Source organism: Diorhabda carinulata, chromosome X (genome assembly GCF_026250575.1).
Source record: "Diorhabda carinulata isolate Delta chromosome X, icDioCari1.1, whole genome shotgun sequence".
Taxonomy (NCBI): Eukaryota; Metazoa; Arthropoda; class Insecta; order Coleoptera; family Chrysomelidae; genus Diorhabda; species Diorhabda carinulata.
In genome coordinates, this window is record NC_079472.1 from 2,046,538 (window position 1) to 2,067,451 (window position 20,914).

The window sequence follows — 20,914 nt, forward strand, 5'->3', positions numbered from 1 at the left end:
ATCGTCTATTTCGATGTCAAACTGTCATTTTTCTTCGAAAAATGTTTTTTTTTTCAAACACCAACCAAACTTTTATTGAAAAACTGTCATTTGTTTATGAAAACTGTCTTTATCCATAAAAAATTATCATTATTTGATAAGAATCGTTTTTTTTTTCAATGACAAATTGTCACTTTTCTACGAAAACTGTCTTTTTTAAAGTACAATTAACATTTGTCTATGGTAAGTATATTCGAAGATGGTTATTTATCTATGAAATCTGTCATTATCCATATCAAACTGTTATTACTTCGTGAGAATTCTTTTTCAATGAAAAACCGTCATTTTTCTCCAAAAATGTTTTTTACCTACCAACCATTTGTCTATGAAAACTGATTTTTCAAAAATAAACCGTCATTTTTGGAAAATACTGTTATTTGACTATGACAACTGTCTTTATCCATAACAAGTTATTATTTTTCTATTAGAATCATCTTTTTCAATGACAAATTGTCACTTTTCTTCGAAAACTGTCTTTTTTAAAGTACAATTAACATTTGTCTATGGTAAGTATATTCAAAGATGGTTATTTATCTATGAAATCTGTCGTTATCCATATCAAACTGTTATTACTTCGTGAGAATTCTTTTTCAATGAAAAACCGTCATTTTTCTCCAAAAATGTTTTTTACCCACCAACCATTTGTCTATGAAAACTGATTTTTCAAAAATAAACCGTCATTTTTGGAAAATACTGTTATTTGTCTATGAAAAATTTTCATTTTTCTATGAAAATCGTCTATTTCGATGTCAAACTGTCATTTTTCTTGGAAAAATGTTTTTTTTTCAAACACCAACCAACTCTTACTTCAAAAACTGTCATTTGTTTATGAAAACTGTCTTTGTCTGTAAAAAATTATCATTATTTGATGAGAATCGTTTTTTTCTTCAATGACAAATTGTCACTTTTCTACGAAAACTGTCTTTTTTAAAGTACAATTAACATTTGTCTATGGTAAGTATATTCGAAGATGGTTATTTATCTATGAAATCTGTCATTATCCATATCAAACTGTTATTACTTCGTGAGAATTCTTTTTCAATGAAAAACCGTCATTTTTCTCCAAAAATGTTTTTTACCTACCAACCATTTGTCTATGAAAACTGATTTTTCAAAAATAAACCGTCATTTTTGGAAAATACTGTTATTTGTCTATGAAAAATTTTCATTTTTCTATGAAAATCGTCTATTTCGATGTCAAACTGTCATTTTTCTTGGAAAAATGTTTTTTTTTCAAACACCAACCAACTCTTACTTCAAAAACTGTCATTTGTTTATGAAAACTGTCTTTGTCTGTAAAAAATTATCATTATTTGATGAGAATCGTTTTTTTCTTCAATGACAAATTGTCACTTTTCTACGAAAACTGTCTTTTTTAAAGTACAATTAACATTTGTCTATGGTAAGTATATTCGAAGATGGTTATTTATCTATGAAATCTGTCATTATCCATATCAAACTGTTATTACTTCGTGAGAATTCTTTTTCAATGAAAAACCGTCATTTTTCTCCAAAAATGTTTTTTACCTACCAACCATTTGTCTATGAAAACTGATTTTTCAAAAATAAACCGTCATTTTTGGAAAATACTGTTATTTGTCTATGAAAAATTTTCATTTTTCTATGAAAATCGTCTATTTCGATGTCAAACTGTCATTTTTCTTCGAAAAATGTTTTTTTTTTTCAAACACCAACCAAACTTTTATTGAAAAACTGTCATTTGTTTATGAAAACTGTCTTTATCCATAAAAAATTATCATTATTTGATAAGAATCGTTTTTTTTTTCAATGACAAATTGTCACTTTTCTACGAAAACTGTCTTTTTTAAAGTACAATTAACATTTGTCTATGGTAAGTATATTCGAAGATGGTTATTTATCTATGAAATCTGTCATTATCCATATCAAACTGTTATTACTTCGTGAGAATTCTTTTTCAATGAAAAACCGTCATTTTTCTCCAAAAATGTTTTTTACCTACCAACCATTTGTCTATGAAAACTGATTTTTCAAAAATAAACCGTCATTTTTGGAAAATACTGTTATTTGTCTATGAAAAATTTTCATTTTTCTATGAAAATCGTCTATTTCGATGTCAAACTGTCATTTTTCTTCGAAAAATGTTTTTTTTTTCAAACACCAACCAAACTTTTATTGAAAAACTGTCATTTGTTTATGAAAACTGTCTTTATCCATAAAAAATTATCATTATTTGATAAGAATCGTTTTTTTTTTCAATGACAAACTGTCACTTTTCTTCGAAAACTGCCTTTTTTGAAGTACAATTAACATTTTTCTATGGTAAATATATTCGAAAATGGTTATTTGTCTATGAAATCTGTTATTTTCCGTAATTTTTCTCCAAAACTGTTTTTTACCCACCAACCATTTGACTATGAAAAATGACTTTTCAAAAATAAACCGTCATTTTTGAAATACACTGTTATTTGTCTATGAAAAATTTTCATTTTTCTATGAAAATCGTCTATTTCGATGTCAAACTGTCATTTTTCTTCGAAAAATGTTTTTTTTTTTTTCAAACACCAACCAAACTTTTATTGAAAAACTGTCATTTGTTTATGAAAACTGTCTTTATCCATAAAAAATTATCATTATTTGATAAGAATCGTTTTTTTTTCAATGACAAACTGTCACTTTTCTTCGAAAACTGCCTTTTTTGAAGTACAATTAACATTTTTCTATGGTAAATATATTCGAAAATGGTTATTTGTCTATGAAATCTGTTATTTTCCGTAATTTTTCTCCAAAACTGTTTTTTACCCACCAACCATTTGACTATGAAAAATGACTTTTCAAAAATAAACCGTCATTTTTTAAATACACTGTTATTTGTCTGTGAAAAATTGTCATTTTCCTATAAAAATTGTCTTTTTCGATGTCAAACTGTCATTTTTCTTGCAAAAATGTTTTTTTCAACGACCAACCAACATTTATTTTAAAAAACTGTCATTTGTCTATGAAAACTGTTTTTAATCATAACAAAATGGTGTTATTCTTTGAGAATTGTCATTTTCAATTATAAACTATAAATAAATTATAAACTATAAAATATGTATCTCAAAAATAATCATTTGTCATTCAAACTTGTCTTTTCAATAGAATCATTTTCCTTTGAGAACTGTCGCTAAAAAATAACCATCTGTCATTTGCAATTAAAAATTTTCATTCGTGATTTAAAACTTTCTTCAAAAAAAAACCATCAGATGTCATTTTCCAAAAGACATCATTTGTCATTAAAAAATGTCATATTTTTAAGTAAACTTCATTTTTTAAAAACTGTTCAAGAAACTTTCGTTTCATTTAAAACTGTCTTTATCAATCGAAAACTGTCGCTTGTCACTATGAACAAGAAACTGTCTTCTGTCTATAAAATTGTTTTTTCAAAATAATCATTTGTCATTTTTTTGATATAAAAACCTTCATTTGGGATTAAAAACTGTCACTATAAATAACAAACTATTATTTTTCTTGAAAAACTGTCTCTAAAAATTGATAACATGTCATTAAAAATTGCTTTTTACAAGCAAATACTGTCATTTATCCCCTAAAACTGTCATTTTTCTACGAAAACTGTCTTTCTATAAAAGATATTGTCATTTATCTATAAAAACTGTCATTTTTCTACGAAACCTGTGTCTCTATAAAAGATACTGTCATTTATCTACCAAAACTTCCATTTGTCTATGAAAACTTTTTTTTTATAAAAGATACTGACATTTAACTATCAAAACTTTCTTTTTATAAAAGATACTGTCATTTATCTATCAAAACTTTCTTTTTATAAAAGATACTGTCATTTAACTATCAAAACTATCATTTTTGAACGAAAACTGTATTTTTATAAAAGATACTGTCAATCTATAAAAGATACTGTCAATCTATAAAAGATTCTGTCATTCTATAAAAGATACTGTCAATCTATAAAAGATTCTGTCAATCTATAAAAGATTCTGTCATTCTATAAAAGATTCTGTCATTCTATAAAAGATACTGTCAATCTATAAAAGATTCTGTCAATCTATAAAAGATTCTGTCATTCTATAAAAGATACTGTCAATCTATAAAAGATTCTGTCAATCTATAAAAGATTCTGTCATTCTATAAAAGATTCTGTCATTCTATAAAAGATACTGTCAATCTATAAAAGATTCTGTCAATCTATAAAAGATTCTGTCATTCTATAAAAGATACTGTCAATCTATAAAAGATTCTGTCAATCTATAAAAGATTCTGTCATTCTATAAAAGATACTGTCAATCTATAAAAGATTCTGTCAATCTATAAAAGATTCTGTCATTCTATAAAAGATACTGTCAATCTATAAAAGATTCTGTCATTCTATAAAAGATACTGTCAATCTATAAAAGATTCTGTCAATCTATAAAAGATTCTGTCATTCTATAAAAGATTCTGTCATTCTATAAAAGATACTGTCAATCTATAAAAGATTCTGTCAATCTATAAAAGATTCTGTCATTCTATAAAAGATTCTGTCATTCTATAAAAGATACTGTCATTTATCTATCGAAACTATCGTTTGTCTACGAAAACTTTCTTTTTATAAAAGGTACTGTCATTTAACTATCAAAACTATCATTTTTGAACGAAAACTGTATTTTTATAAAAGATACTGTCAATCTATAAAAGATTCTGTCATTCTATAAAAGATACTGTCAATCTATAAAAGATTCTGTCATTCTATAAAAGATTCTGTCATTCTATAAAAGATACTGTCAATCTATAAAAGATTCTGTCATTCTATAAAAGATTCTGTCATTCTATAAAAGATACTGTCATTTATCTATCGAAACTATCGTTTGTCTACGAAAACTTTCTTTTTATAAAAGATTGTGTCAATCTATAAAAGATACTGTCGTTTATATATCAAAACTATCATTTTTGTACGAAAACTTTTTATAAAAGATACTGTCATTTATCTATCAAAACTTTCTTTTTATAAAAGATACTGTCATTTAACTATCAAAACTATCATTTTTGAACGAAAACTGTATTTTTATAAAAGATACTGTCAATCTATAAAAGATACTGTCAATCTATAAAAGATTCTGTCATTCTATAAAAGATACTGTCAATCTATAAAAGATTCTGTCAATCTATAAAAGATTCTGTCATTCTATAAAAGATTCTGTCATTCTATAAAAGATACTGTCAATCTATAAAAGATTCTGTCAATCTATAAAAGATTCTGTCATTCTATAAAAGATACTGTCAATCTATAAAAGATTCTGTCAATCTATAAAAGATTCTGTCATTCTATAAAAGATTCTGTCATTCTATAAAAGATACTGTCAATCTATAAAAGATTCTGTCAATCTATAAAAGATTCTGTCATTCTATAAAAGATTCTGTCATTCTATAAAAGATACTGTCATTTATCTATCGAAACTATCGTTTGTCTACGAAAACTTTCTTTTTATAAAAGGTACTGTCATTTAACTATCAAAACTATCATTTTTGAACGAAAACTGTATTTTTATAAAAGATACTGTCAATCTATAAAAGATTCTGTCATTCTATAAAAGATACTGTCAATCTATAAAAGATTCTGTCATTCTATAAAAGATTCTGTCATTCTATAAAAGATACTGTCAATCTATAAAAGATTCTGTCATTCTATAAAAGATTCTGTCATTCTATAAAAGATACTGTCATTTATCTATCGAAACTATCGTTTGTCTACGAAAACTTTCTTTTTATAAAAGATTGTGTCAATCTATAAAAGATACTGTCGTTTATATATCAAAACTATCATTTTTGTACGAAAACTTTTTATAAAAGATACTGTCATTTATCTATAGAAACTGTCTTTTTCCAAAAGAAACTATCGTTTGTTTCGAGAGTTTTCCTCTTTTAACCGATAACAAATTTAATGATTTTCCTTTCAATTCGCCAACGTTCCAGACGCCAAACGAAACTTCATCTGTCAATGTAGACGAGGTTATGTCGGTAACGGAACAATCTGCAAAGAAATATCCAAACACGAAGGTAACTACCTTCTCCTAAATCAAGGAATGGCCACGTTAAAAATTCCATTGGATCAGTCCAAAAACTCATTTAGAAAACCCGTACAAGTCAAAGCGTACCAAACGGCAGTCGGTTTGGACGTCGATTGCCTCGAAGGTAGAATCTACTGGAGCGACATAAACGGAAGAGTCATCAGAAGTTCGGCGTTAAACGGTACCGACAAAAACGATTTCATCACAGAGGGTAAGTTACCACACCCCTCCAAAATCAATTATTAACGTTTTACATCCATCCAGGTATAGGTTCACCGGAAGGTATATCCATAGATTGGGTATCCAGGAACGTTTACTGGACCGATTCCACTTTGGATAGAATCGAAGTGGCCAACATAGAATCGAAATTACGTCGTACGCTATTCGATTCGGATTTGGTGAATCCGAGAGGCATAGCAGTTCATCCGCAAAGAGGAAAAATCTTCTGGACCGATTGGAACAGGAAGGATCCGAAAATAGAATGGGCGAACGCCGACGGATCCAACAGACAAATATTTATGCGCGGATCCGACGTTTCACTACCAAATTCGTTGACGATCGATTTCGAAACGGAGCATTTGTGTTACGCCGACGCCGGTACCAAAAAAATCGAATGCGTCCATATCGATACAAAGACGAAGCACACCGTTGCCGTCAATTGTACATATCCGTTCGGTATTACTACTACCGATAGAGAAATTTATTGGTCGGATTGGATCACGTGAGTTTATATTTATTTTGTCCTCTATAATGGGTGTTTATACGGCTCGAAGGACCACCAAAGCGAAATGGGTGTAATTGCGAGGCTTTTTAAACGTTTCGTTATCTATTTCTTCTTTTGAAATCAATGAGAGACCCAAAGATAAGCGGAATATCGTTGTTATATTCATTCATTACAAATTATTGTTTTCCTATGAAAATTACCAAATCGTTAACTGTCACTTTTCTTCTAAATCTGTCATTTTTAATATCAAACTCTTTATCTTCTAAAACTGTCTTTTAACAAGATATAAACTGTCACTTTTCTTCTAAATCTGTCATTTTTAATAACAAATCCTCTTTTATATTCTAAAACTGTCTTAAGAATATATAAACTGTCACTTTTCTTCTTAATCTGCCCTTTTCAATAACAAACTCTCTTATCTTCTAAAACTGTCTTTTAAGAAAGATATAAACGGTCATTTTTCTTCTAAATCTGTCATTTTCAATAACAAACTCACGTTTATCTTCTAAAACTGTCTTTTAAGAAGACATAAACTGTCACTTTTCTTCTAAATCTGTCATTTTCAATAACAAATCATCTTTTATCTTCTAAAACTGTCTATTAAGAATATATAAACTGTCACTTTTCTTCTTAATCTGCCCTTTTCAATAACAAACTCTCTTATCTTCTAAAACTGTCTTTTAAGAAAGATATAAACGGTCATTTTTCTTCTAAATCTGTCATTTTCAATAACAAACTCACGTTTATCTTCTAAAACTGTCTTTTAGGAAGATATAAACTGTCACTTTTCTTCTAAATCTGTCATTTTCAATAACAAACTCTCGTTTATCTTCTAAAACTGTCTTTTAAGAAGATATAAACGGTCACTTTTCTTCTAAATCTGCCCTTTTCAATAATAAACTCTCTTTATCTTCTAAAACTGTCTTTTAAGAATATATAAACTGTAACTTTTCTTCTAAATCTGTCATTTTCAATAACAAACTCTCGTTTATCTTCTAAAACTGTCTTTTAAGAAGATATAAACGGTCACTTTTCTTCTAAATCTGTCATTTTCAATAACAAACTCACGTTTATCTTCTAAAACTGTCTTTTAAGAAGACATAAACTGTCACTTTTCTTCTAAATCTGTCATTTTCAATAACAAATCATCTTTTATCTTCTAAAACTGTCTATTAAGAATATATAAACTGTCACTTTTCTTCTTAATCTGCCCTTTTCAATAACAAACTCTCTTATCTTCTAAAACTGTCTTTTAAGAAAGATATAAACGGTCATTTTTCTTCTAAATCTGTCATTTTCAATAACAAACTCACGTTTATCTTCTAAAACTGTCTTTTAGGAAGATATAAACTGTCACTTTTCTTCTAAATCTGTCATTTTCAATAACAAACTCTCGTTTATCTTCTAAAACTGTCTTTTAAGAAGATATAAACGGTCACTTTTCTTCTAAATCTGCCCTTTTCAATAATAAACTCTCTTTATCTTCTAAAACTGTCTTTTAAGAATATATAAACTGTAACTTTTCTTCTTAATCTGCCCTTTTCAATAACAAACTCTCGTTTATCTTCTAAAACTGTCTTTTAAGAAGATATAAACTGTCACTTTTCTTCTAAATCTGTCATTATTAATAACAAACTCTCGTTTATCTTCTAAAACTGTCTTTTAAGAAGATATAAACTGTCAATTTTCTCCTAAATCTGTCATTTTCAATATTAAACTCCCTTTTATATTTTAAAACTGTATTTTGAGAAGAGATAAACTGTCTTTTTCAACAACAAACTATCATTTATCTCCTAAAACTGATTTCAATAGGTTGTTTGTCTCTGAAAATTGTCGTTTATCTTTAAATTTGTCATAAATTCTTATAAGTAGAGAAAAACTATTATTTGCCTTTAAAAATCATTTTTTTTTTCAATAAACTGTCATTTTTCTTCAGAAAACTGTCTTGTTAGTGGAGATAAACTGTTATTTGTGTTTTAAGCTGTCTTTTTCAATAACAAACTGTCACTTTTCTTATAAAACTTTATTTTTAGTGAAAGAAACCATCACTTGTCTTTAAAAATTGGCTTTTTCATCAATAAACTGTGACTTTTCTTTGAAAATTTTATTGTGCGAAGAGCTAAACTGTCATTTGTTTTTGAAACTGTCTTTTCTGATAAGACACTGTCACTTTTCTTAGAAAACTGTTTTTAAAAGAAAAAACCATCACTCGTCTGTAAAAATTGCCTTTTCCATCAAAAACTTATTACTTTTCTTCGAAAACTGTCTTGTTAGAAGTGATAAACTGTCATTTGTCTTTAAAATTGTTTTTTCCGATAACAAACTGTCACTTTTCTTCGAAAATTGTTATGTACTAATAGAAAAATTATCATATGTTTTTTTAAAACTATCCTTTTCAATACCAAATTATAATTTTTCATAGAAAACTGTCTAACTGTCTTTTTCATCAATAAAGTGTCACTTTTCTTCGAAAACTTTCTTATAAGATGAGAAAAACTATTATATAATAAAAATCTACCAACTGGCCGGATGATTTAACATCAATTAAAAATCTGAAATGAAAGAACTACTAATTTCAAAGACGATAGGAGATAAGGGGGGCACAGCAGGCTTTATAGGACTCAGTTAAACGTATTTCCATCAAATATACATCTGATTCAATTCCAAATTTCACTTTAGTAGTAAAATATAACGCACCAAATTATTAGTTTCCGTTTCTAATTGATTTTCAATAACGAAAATGTAATTGGCGCAGTTAATAGGATCGCGAATTCATTTTTGTATCAACAGCACCCAGATTGTTCTATACAACGAATTCCTCCCGTCCTCCAAATATCCCAAATGATTAATTTACAGGAAGAAGATCGAGAGAGTGGAAAAATACAGTTTGAAAAGGCTTCCATCGTTGCCAGTGCCTCTAGGCGGAACAGGAAATAGACTTTTCGAATTGGTAGCAGTACCTCAATCCTGCCCATCTCTAACAAACGTTTGCGAGTACTTCAAAAATCAGTGTCCCAAAGATCACATCTGTCTCCCGAACGGAATTGGAGGGAAGAGTTGCTTGTGCGGATTCAATTCCCAAAATCTCCAAGACAAACCCGAATGTAATATTTAGGCGAAATTTTTTTTTATTACGTATATTTCAATTTTGAAAAATTTGTATTAATTAAAAACTGTCTATTTATATTTGTCTATGGATAACGTTAAAACTTACTGAAACACACTGTAGATAAAATAATTTTAATGTTTGTTATATTTGATACCAAAATAATCTAAAAACAACAATTTCGAAAAATATTATGTAGACTGAGAAAAATATTCGCTGGAAATAATTGTAATTGAAAGAAAAAGTACAAAATGTAAAAAATGAAAAACATTTTTTTTTAAATATGTACAATTTTTTTTATTCCAACAATCCTCTAAATAAATTTATTTTTCGTTTTAAAAAGCTAAACAAAGAAATATATATATATATACAGTATGTCACATTTATTATTAAAAATAGAATGAGGCACTTATACCTTAATATAAATTTCAATACAATCCACCCTAATTTGATTTATGGCAAATAAAATTTATTCGTGTCCCTGGTAATTATTCCAATTTTCGTCATGTTGGTACTTTTGAAGTCATCGGGAGAGAATTTGCGTTGGAATATGCATGAGGAGACCTCAAGAGGGTATAACGACAAACACCTGTTTATTAAATGGGCCAATGTTCAAGGTTATTGTTAGAATTTTGATAATAGGCCTGCCTTTATAACAAATTTTCCCTTACTGCTAACAAAATGACTGAACTTTTTGCAAAAGCGAACCAATCTTCAATTTTAACGACACCCCTGTTGATCTTGATCAAATAATTGTCCAGTTATTTATAAATTGGGCCAATGTTCAACGTTATTGTTATGATTTTGCCTTTATAATAAAATTTGTAAATAGAACGACTTGATATGTACAGAATGAGCCAATATTCAACATTAATCCGTATGTTATCCACTAAAATTAGCCAATTATCAACTTTGTCTTGCTAATTATCCAATAAAAAGAGCCAATCTTCAACCCTGTCTCGCTAGTTATCGAATTAGCTAATCTTAAGGGTGAATATTTCCCTATCACTTTGCCAATAAACCGATTCATCTCAATTATCAGTCATTACAAGGGCCAATTTTCAAGGTTATAAGCACGGCAAATCTTCAAGGTTATAAGCACGGCCAATTTTCAAGGTAATTAGCACGGCCAATTTTCAAGGTTATTAGCACGGCCAATCCTCAAGGTTATATTAGCATGGCCAATTTTCAAGGTTAATATCACGGCCAATTTTCAAGGTTATTAGCATGGCTAATCTTTGTTATTATTATAATTGACGATACTCATGTTAATCTTTATACAAAGTTTTTTTATTATTTACAAAATTGGCTAAGTTTCAAAGTAAAACGGTCCACAAACGATATATGTCACAGAACATATGACAGTTGACACAGAAACCAGATGACACAGAACACACGATAGTTGATAGATGATATTCAAGATGGCGGACGACGTTATTTCCGTTAAAATCCAAAATGGCGAACTTCCCACGCTCATTATGATTTAAAATACATGACAGTTGATAAATGGCGCAAACGACAGATGATATAAAATACACAATAATTCCTGCAGATGCTCATCCCATGCTCTTTATGGCGTAAAATACACGACAGTTGACAAATGCCGGAAATTATAGAATACACGATAGTTGTAGGTGATTATCAAGATGGCGGATGCAACACGCGATCATTGACAGATAGAACCCGCTCCTAATGACGTATTTACACAAAACACGCGATAATTGACAGACGATATCCAAGATGGCGGGCACGACAAATGACGTTACTTCAATTGAAGTTTAAGATGGCGGACACCCACGTACTTTCGTTACAGATTGACTGTTATGATCAAAATCGATGGTTTTTTGACGAGAAAAAGAAGAGAAAACTTCCAACGCAAATTTCTCGAAAAATCGACGAGTTACGAGGAAAATATAAAATTTCAATCGAACGAAATTATTTTCGATACGTTTTCGTGCACAATTCAGAAACATTTATTTTCGAAAATTGTACATCAATCGATTTTTCCGATCGATTAATTCGATTCGACGTTTCGATTCAATTCTTTTTCGTAAATCGCGAACCATTTACCGAACTTAGTCGAAAAAAATTTTCCGAACGTCTTAAAAACTTTCTTGTAACAATTAATTTTCGTCAAACTGAAAATCACTTGAGCAGGTTCGATCCTCCTCTCCAACACCATCGAAAATTCGATAATCTTCACTTTATCGATATTTTTATACATTTCCAACATCTTTTTCGTTATTTCCGTTTCCTGTTCGACGATACCTCGATCTTGTTTCAATTTCGGTCGGTTATGCCATACGTTCAACGTCGCCGAACATTTAAACGAACCGATCACGTTACCGAAATCGCTCGTCACGTCGCTGTGTTCGTTCATCTTCTGTCTCTTATTACCGGAAACGCCTTCCTCCGTCACGGTCATATTACAGAAGTTGCGTAACGCAATCAGGGCGAATCTTTTCACCGAATCGAACCACAGATCTTTCGATTCGTCGTTAACGTCGACGTTTCTCCTTATATAATCGATGCTAGTGCCCATTTCGACGCCGAATTGTATGAAATTCGTTTGGGCGAGTAGTTGGATTTTGGCGTTGGGCGGCGTTTGGGTGAACAGTTTATAAAGGAAACCGGTTTCGCCTTGTTCGGTTAATTTTTTGGCGTGTTTGCAAAATTTCACGAATATATCCAACGTCGATTCGGATACAATCGGCGTTATATTTCTGGTGTGTTCGAATGGATCTTGAACGCATATAGTGGCGTCCACTTTCAACGGTCGATTTCCTTCTAATTTTACAACCGATTTGTAGGTATCGTAACCTTGAGGTAACCCGTCGGGATCTTTGAAATCGGATTTTTTGACGGGTCTACCCAGAAAAGGGCATATGACGTAAGTGCCGTAATCGAATTCGGCGTAATACGAAAAGAAATTCGAAAGTAGATCTAAAAGTGAGGACGATCTGACGTGCGGGCAAAACGCTTTTACACACTGAAATCCTCCGTTCCAATCATCCTGTCGATTCGTGTAAGCCGGATCGGATTGTAAATATTTCACCGACGGTAAGTTGTATGGATTCCTGGAAAAATAAAAAAAATTAAAGCCCCCTTTGAACTATCAGTTTTTAACCGGTTCAATTCTTATCGATTTGAGGTTAAATAAATTTAATTTAATTGGATTTTTTTCTCAAAATAATTCGAGTACTACGGATTTAACCCGATGAAAGTTGAGGATTAAATGATTTATTATACGTACTAAATCACTAGGTCAATTATGGGTTAGAATGATCGAATTTTCTTATCGATTTGAGGTTAAGTTCTCCTATAAATACCGTTTAAACGGTCTCAAACGGTTTGCTTGTCAATTTTGAACCCAAACTCACTTAAAAAATAAGAATAGATCCTCAATACCTTCGGAAATAGAGTAAAAACAAAAAAATTTCATTGATTTGGATTTTTTTCACAAAATAATTCAAGTACTACGGATTTAACCCGATGAAAGTTGAGGATTAAATGATTTATTATACGTACTAAATCACTAGGTCAATTATGGGTTAGAATGATCGAATTTTCTTATCGATTTGAGGTTAAGTTCTCCTATAAATACCGTTTAAACGGTCTCAAACGGTTTGCTTGTCAATTTTGAACCCAAACTCACTTAAAAAATAAGAATAGATCCTCAATACCTTCGGAAATAGAGTAAAAACAAAAAAATTTCATTGATTTGGATTTTTTTCACAAAATAATTCAAGTACTACGGATTTAACCCCATGAAAGTTGAGGATTAAATGATTTATTACACGCACTAAATCACTAGGGCCATTATAGGTTAGAATTATCAATTTTTTTTATTATAAAACTGATGTAAAGATAGAGAAAGAGTTTTAGCAACCAAAAAAAATCGAATCAAAAGTGATTTGAAGTATGACATGTTGTCAAGATGAAGAAAATAGTCCAATTGTCAGGTTTCTTTCTTCATATATCGTTTTGCAAATATACCAATGTCCTAACAGACTATCTGACAAACAATTCGATCTCCACTTTTGCACATTTTCATCACCGTTTTACTTCTCAACATTTCCCGACCTTTTATGGCACTTTTAACACTACTACTAACAGAAATAAATACAGCATAAGATATAAAAAGTAATTTTCTAACACCCCCTATAGATAAAATTTCGATTTATAATAAATTTTAAGCTTTATGACCCAAGATTAACTCTATCCATATTAAAAATTTCATATTTATCACTTACCCCTGTAAATAAAATATAATCATCATACAAAACGAGTAATTTGTAAATAGGTGATTCTGTCCGGTTATTCTATGCACTTTGGCCCAATATTTTATAATCAACATCATCTGTTTCAACTTCACATCGATATTCAAATAATAAGAAATCAATCTACTGTTACAAAGCCCCAGCTTATTTCTAATATTGATATCACAATTGGTGTTCGTTGCCGTATGGACACATTTCAATATCGGGATCTTAGCTTGACCTAAAAACAATTTTTAAAACCAAAACAAATCGATTTAAAACCTGAAAACAACCCTTACCGATAACTAATATATTGTGAAACATATTCGAATTATTTAAAAGGTGCTTCAATCTGTATAAATGTCTGATATCTTCTTGATGCTGTTTCCTTATTCCAGATATATAAATATCTACGTCACTTCCACAGAAACAGAGTCCTGTTATGGACGAACCGAATTGATGTATATGACAATATGGATAAACGTTACGGAAAGTGTTTAAAAGATCCATACAAATCCTGTTGCACTTGTTAATATGCGCCAAAGGGGCTTGTACATGTTTTGTGAAACGTATCACTTGTTCTTGCAACGATTTGATATCTTTTAAATCGTCCATTTTGTCTGCTAGACGAAGAAAAAAATAATGTAACAATATAACCTTAATTTAGAAAAATTTGGTGTCAATAGAGTCATCTCAACTGTTACACTTACTATATAAAAGATTTTTCATATTATTACTTATTAATTTCTAATCTAATTATAACCTTTTAGATGCTGTTCAGTTACTACATTATGCTTGTGCTGTAGTATTGTGTCAGCTTATAATAATGCAATTTTTCCAAGAAAAAAACTGTCAAAAGTGTTGTTATAATAAGTAAAAGTAAAAAAAACAGTTAAATACATTTTTTATTTAAAAACTCGTAATTTCCTTCTACTCAGTCAAAAATTATTATCGTACGAAACAAGGAATTCAATTAAATTTAATATCTGAATGTTTTTTTTTTATAAAAAGTAATAAATGCATGCAAAGTATTATTCAGAACTTACATTAGATTTAATGCTTTTATAGCAATAATCTTGAGTGTTTATCGACGACTTTTTGGAAATATTTTGGTAAAATTACACCATTTTCATCTCCAGGGCTCAAAATAACATTGTTCACAGATCTATAGAATTTCAAATTATCTGATATAGCGAGCTTCAAGTTAATATAAATAAAAATTTCTGTATCTTTTCGTATACCACTGGTAACTGTTACATCATATGGTAAATCTAACGCGAAATGTATATGATTTCTTTTCATTCGATTTAAACCTTGTTTTTTGATAAATTTCCAATATCTGTAGTAAGTACCATGGATTATATTAACGTCTTCTTTGTAATCAATAATTGATAAATTCAAATCATCTACAATCTTGAGAAAAAAACAAAAAGATACAACAAACCCACTAGTGGTTAAATATTTTCAAATTTATAAGCAAATCATCAGAATACACAAAAGCTAATTGAAACTGTGAGGTAAATAAATCACGACATCAAAAACATAACCTCTAAACGCGAAACTTTTCCCTATATATTGAGCATTCCTGGATTAGTTCATTCTAATTAAAACATAAAAATGCTAAATTTAATACTTACATTTATTGAATGTCCTTGATTTGAACAAATTTCTAAAACACCTTTATTATTTCTTAAACTAAACCTTTTTTTAGAATCAGTCTCTACCACTCTTTCAATATCAACTAAATTATATTTCCCATTTAAATTTTTGTGCTCAAGCAATTGCACAACAGAAATAAAACCATCTGATTTTATATTAAGACCTTCTTTTACAGCTCCATGTCGAAGTAACCAGGACAATGTTTTACTCAAACGGATATCATTTGTTGTCTATAATTATATATATTTTATTTCAGTTTATATAATATGAAAATTAAATATGTTGTAACAAAAATTTGACATATATATTCAAAAAAACTTACTGTCATTTATAAATTAAGATGATTAATAAAAATTATATATAGATTTAAATTTTAAAGTCTTCCTTGACGCTTCACCATTTTCTATTTATGAGGTTTGTTTACATTTAGTAATTTTTTGCACTGAGTATGTACGTAGTTCTATGAAAAGTTACAAGTTACATCCTAAAGGTGCAATTTAATGTTGACACTCGACCCTGATTTAGAGCGTTAAATAAGGTCACGTGGTATCATTTCGACTATATATACCTTAAATTAATGCAGAATCAAGTCACAAAACACTAAAAATATGTAATCTGTTAACCTATACACTATAAAGTGAGTGTTAAATATAAATTATTAATTATTAAATGTCAATAAACGTGTTACTGAAGTAAGATATCTGATTTCAAAATCTGAATAATGTTTAGTTTTGATACTGCATTAATTTAATATGATGCTCTAGTTTTGATTTGACGCTCTAAGCCAGCGTCGAGCGTCAACATGAAATTACATCTTAATAACGTAATGTAGTTTATCTATGGTTCAGAACCGTTCCGAAATTAACGCAAATTCTACCTGCTCAATACCTGGCGTATGTCTCTGGTTCAATCTTCATTCAGTGGTTCATCCAGTATCACATTTGTACGCGTAAGAGTACGTTGCGAAATAGAATAACGGGGGGAAAGGAAAACTTTGTTATAAAGTGAAAAGTGCTTTAATTAGAAATGAACGGTATGGAAGTTACCAAAGAATTAAAATCCGAAATTGAACATAATCAGCTCCAACTGAAAACAGCAATTTGCAACCATCAGGTAAATAATGTAATAAAAATTTTTGTAATTTCCGTTTTTTTTTCATCGAAGATGTATATTAATAGCGTTACTATTTAATTAGACGGTTGTTTGTACATTGTGATGAATATGAATGATGTATATGAATTTTGAAAAGTCAAACTTTTTATAAAATAAATTTATTATTCTAAGAGTTATATACATTTTTTTTTCGATCAAGAGACTTTTTTGAATTGCTTTTAATTCGGTTTGTCTACAAAAATATCAAATCTTTAAAATTGAACTAACCATATTTATGCTATATTTTGTATTATAATTATTTACGTTATTTTTCCATAAATTTAAGATTTTGATCGTTTTATTTGAGAATATTGATAGTAGTTAGTTAGTTTCTTAGTAAAATAAATGTTAAATATAATTTCTTTTGTCTCAGAATTGCTTGCTCCGACTAGGATCAGATCCTTATGTAAGTAATTGCAATATCTTGGAAATTAATTATTTTGATATATAAATTTTTGTTATTTAATTGTGAAATTTGTTTATTGAACGACAATTTTCATTCTAGAATGCAGAGCTGCAAAAACAACTCTGCATTGAGGAAGAAAATATAGTTGCTATAGGTCTTGAACAGGTATGTTGTTTTTTGATAAGAATATGTGTAAAGGTGATAAAAAACGTTTTTTAATAGAAAAATTTATTGGAACGATTAAGAGATGAATACAAGGCGTATCAAAAATCTTTAAAAACCAATAATTTGATGAAAAATGGTTTGGAAGAGAGAAGATTTAATCTCACGAATGCATTGAATAGGGCTAGAAAACAGAATGTGTTAGTATCTTCATTATACATTAAACCGAATAGGAAATTGTTGAAATGTTTTTTTCCAGTGATAATAAATCGGCTTCGACTTCACATTCGGATGAATCAATTGGAAACCCTTCACCGAATTTATCTCCAGAGCACAACCCTCAGAACCCTATCGAACCAAGTGATATGACTCAAGTCAAATTCTTGAATTACTTTTATTTAACCACCCACGAAATGTCGAAAGAAATGCAAAACAAAAGGGCCGAAAGGAAGAGACGCAGTACAGCAAATCCGCAATTTTTATATGGAAATAAAGGTTGGGATTTTTTGACCAACAACGTATGTATATGCTTATTTTTATCATTATTTTTTATATGCGTTTATTTAGTTGTGCATTTCGACAAGATTTATGAATATTTTTTCCCAAAATCTATGGATCTACGACTCCGAGTGAATTAATCGAATGAATTAACAATTATTCCACGTTTGAATGTTTATTTTCAGAAACGTAAACGTAACGCTTTTCTCATATCGCCCCTATCGCCGCCGCAAACTCGTCAATCGTGTAAAAAAAGACAGGAACGCACGTCACCGCCGTCGACTAGTTACGCGACGCTTCCAAAGAGTCCAATCAAATTAGAACAAAACGGAAATGTCAATAACGTTTCCGCAAAATCACAATTCGCTCCATTTCCGGTTATACCAAATCTTCCCAGCGGTCTTATCATAGAAAGGGTCAGTCCTTCTGGTAGTTTGTCTCCTGATAACAAAACTTGCGTTACTTGTAAACAACCAGGTAAGATTTCATTTGATCATACAATTTTATTATTTATTCCATTGTTTATCCACTATTTAATTTTTTTTATTAATTTTATTTAGGTATCAATATACCGTTACAATTATTATTACCCTCGTATTATATAGTTTCGATAAATTCCTCTCTTTCCACTTTTTTTATGGTTATTTCATTAGTAATATATTAGAATTGAATGATGTTTATCGATATAAAAAATCGATACTCATATCATTATATTTAATTACTGTTTCTTTGACAATTCGATATGTACGTAATATAAAAAAAATAATATCGATAATTATATCGAAATATCGATATATTTAACGATTGTTTTACTCTACTTATAAATGTTATCTATGGCGGTTTTTGACATTTCAATAAAGCGCGTTTCCGGTTTCAGATAAAAATAAAAGTTAGCCATCTTGTTTATTATTATTTCTAAGCTTATGTAAAAGTTAATTCAGTTTTTATTTATTTATTGTATTTTTGTAAGTATAAAACAAATCTGTTCGATAAAAAATTTTTTTATGAACGACGTTGCATCTCTATTTAACTTTCATATCAATTCACAGATTTATTCGATGTCACCTTGGCAGCTCAAAATCGGCTGAAGCAAATTGTTAAAAAATTGAAATTTAACATATAGTGTATTTCCAAAAAATATTTTTAATTTATAATTTTTTTCATTCTTATCCTGACAAAACTTTAGCCCTTAAATTTGTAAAAATTAATTAAATGAAATTTTATCTCTTGTAAGATGTAGAGATTGAAATAACAGTTATGCGATTCAGTAATAGTATCTGTAACTTGTATCGAAATGATAACTTTGACAGTTGAAAATCGGCCGAAACAAATTGTTAAAAAATTGAAATTTATCATAGTGTTATCCAAACAAATACTTCTAATTGATAATTTTTCCACTTTTCATCATAATATAATATTAGCATACCTTAAACTTCTAAAAATCAATAGATAAAAGTAAATCTATCTCTCGTATCATATAGAGATGGGAATAACAGTTATGTGATTCAGTAACGTCGTTTTTGTAATATGGCACTTAATGTTAGATCGAAATTTTAACTGTGACAAAAGATGGCGGCGGCTAACGCTAATATACATCGACGTTACTTAGTAACCGGTTACTTAATATTCGTTCCGAAAAAAAATCGATTTTGGCATACCCACCCATCTTTAGTATCAATTTGTATTTAAACAACATTGCCAAACGTTATAAATAGTACTGAAATTGAAGAAATGTTACATAATGACTGTATATTCAAATTGTTTATTATCTTCTAATGAAATATGTGATTTATCTGATTTGAGGTGCTCTATAATTTGTTACAGGAGCACTTACATTGTGTGAAGTGTGTTCTAATGTATTTCACATTAGCTGTCATAATCGTCCTTTGACTCATACACCAAGGCAATGTCCTAAATGTATATCGAAAGAAACGAGGACTGTAGGTTCGCTCAACGTGCCTTCTGGTATGACAGTGTCTTATGTGACACCGGCAGAAGTCGCAGGTTAGCGTTTTATATATTTAAACACGTTTTCATAAAAATTTATCGATATTCAGGTTATTTGGGGATTATAACCCTTTTCGCATCTATAGGTAACGTCAGTTTATGAACTTCGTATATTGCAGAGAAATTGGAACAAAAAAAGCAGTTGGAAGAAACGAAAAAATCTCTGACTGCCGAATTAACGCAGCTGCAAGACAGGCATTCGCAATTGACTATATCGTTGAAGGATCAAAAACAGCAACAGGATCAATTGTGTATGAATCAACGAGGTACCGAAGACAAAATCAAACAAATCTTGACTTTTATCGAAAGGATTAATAATCCTTTAGGCGGTGCTGTTGAAACAATTAATTTAACGTCTTCGGAATGAGATAATTTAAATTCGACTTTATACACTGCTAGTAAACGTTTTTTTATATAATTATTATTTGAATTGTGTAAATTAATCAGGAGATTCAGATACTGATAATTTTCGATCCCAATTTTTCGTCCATTTTATATTGATTATTAGTTTCCTCCTACTTTGAAAATTATATTTGTTAATCATCGTGTTGATTCTTGAAGTGCCTTTTAAATAGATATGGTATAATTCAAAAAGTGTATCAAAATATTTTTTGTTTAATGTCGATACAACTTTTTGAATTATATCGTATAATTGTTGTATTATTGCATATTTATATATTAAGACTGATGTATTTTGTTAATGGAAAAATAATCTATAGATTTAAAATAAAGTTTTTTTTTTATAAAATTATTTATTATTTTGTAACCTGTTTTCCCTTTTCAACTAAAAATCCTTACTGCAATCTTCGCAAAACAATTTGGAAAATTACTAAACTTAACCTAATATTTATTCATATCTTTTAT

The 20,914-nt window shown here is 29.4% G+C and overlaps 3 protein-coding genes across 8 annotated transcripts in view; 2 read left to right on the top strand and 1 right to left on the bottom strand.

Moving 5' to 3' along the window:
- The window catches only part of LOC130902411 (nidogen), a 25,038-nt gene extending 14,863 nt beyond the window's left edge, over window positions 1–10,175 (top strand). Inside the window, exons 14-16 of the mRNA XM_057814546.1 lie at window positions 5,983–6,288; window positions 6,342–6,798; window positions 9,658–10,175. Coding sequence (XP_057670529.1) covers window positions 5,983–6,288; window positions 6,342–6,798; window positions 9,658–9,916 — 1,022 coding nt within the window. The 3' untranslated portion in view covers window positions 9,917–10,175. The remainder of the gene's footprint in view (window positions 1–5,982; window positions 6,289–6,341; window positions 6,799–9,657) is intronic.
- LOC130902413 (terminal uridylyltransferase Tailor-like) lies at window positions 10,026–16,050 on the bottom strand. 5 transcript variants are annotated; one of them, XM_057814550.1, is made up of 5 exons: window positions 15,804–15,820; window positions 15,213–15,331; window positions 14,466–14,789; window positions 14,161–14,407; window positions 10,026–12,984 (listed from the first exon to the last, which is right to left on the bottom strand). In XM_057814550.1, exons 3-5 carry the CDS (start codon window positions 14,779–14,781, stop codon window positions 11,922–11,924), a joined length of 1,626 nt encoding a protein of 541 aa, XP_057670533.1. In that variant the 5' UTR covers window positions 14,782–14,789; window positions 15,213–15,331; window positions 15,804–15,820; the 3' UTR covers window positions 10,026–11,921. The 5 variants fall into 5 exon arrangements, with proteins under 5 accessions (XP_057670533.1, XP_057670534.1, XP_057670535.1 ...); XM_057814551.1 differs by lacking the exon at window positions 15,213–15,331 and having other exon boundaries at window positions 15,804–16,050; XM_057814552.1 differs by lacking the exon at window positions 15,213–15,331 and having other exon boundaries at window positions 14,466–14,786; window positions 15,804–15,922.
- A 463-nt stretch (window positions 16,051–16,513) lies between these two features.
- LOC130902414 (PHD finger protein 21A) lies at window positions 16,514–20,798 on the top strand. 2 transcript variants are annotated; one of them, XM_057814553.1, is made up of 8 exons: window positions 16,514–16,938; window positions 17,351–17,383; window positions 17,483–17,548; window positions 17,606–17,745; window positions 17,805–18,063; window positions 18,229–18,520; window positions 19,868–20,047; window positions 20,170–20,798. In XM_057814553.1, the coding sequence occupies exons 1-8, from the start codon at window positions 16,852–16,854 to the stop codon at window positions 20,415–20,417; spliced, it is 1,305 nt and encodes a 434-aa protein (XP_057670536.1). In that variant the 5' UTR covers window positions 16,514–16,851; the 3' UTR covers window positions 20,418–20,798. The 2 variants fall into 2 exon arrangements, with proteins under 2 accessions (XP_057670536.1, XP_057670537.1); XM_057814554.1 differs by having other exon boundaries at window positions 16,695–16,938; window positions 20,137–20,798.
- The last annotated feature ends 116 nt before the right edge of the window (window positions 20,799–20,914 follow it).

Bases quoted from the DNA above. Each gene is read 5' to 3' on its own strand.
- LOC130902413 (XM_057814551.1), bottom strand. From the start codon at position 14,781: ATGGACGATTTAAAAGATATCAAATCGTTGCAAGAACAAGTGATACGT. The intron at 14,408-14,465 runs GTAAGGGTTGTT...AATTGTTTTTAG, and splicing joins TCACAATATATTAGTTATCG to GTCAAGCTAAGATCCCGATA. The intron at 12,985-14,160 runs GTAAGTGATAAA...TTATTTTTCCAG, and splicing joins ATTATATTTTATTTACAGGG to GAATCCATACAACTTACCGT.
- LOC130902414 (XM_057814553.1), top strand. From the start codon at position 16,852: ATGAACGGTATGGAAGTTACCAAAGAATTAAAATCCGAAATTGAACAT. The intron at 17,549-17,605 runs GTATGTTGTTTT...GTTTTTTAATAG, and splicing joins TTGCTATAGGTCTTGAACAG to AAAAATTTATTGGAACGATT. The intron at 20,048-20,169 runs GTTAGCGTTTTA...CGTATATTGCAG, and splicing joins GACACCGGCAGAAGTCGCAG to AGAAATTGGAACAAAAAAAG.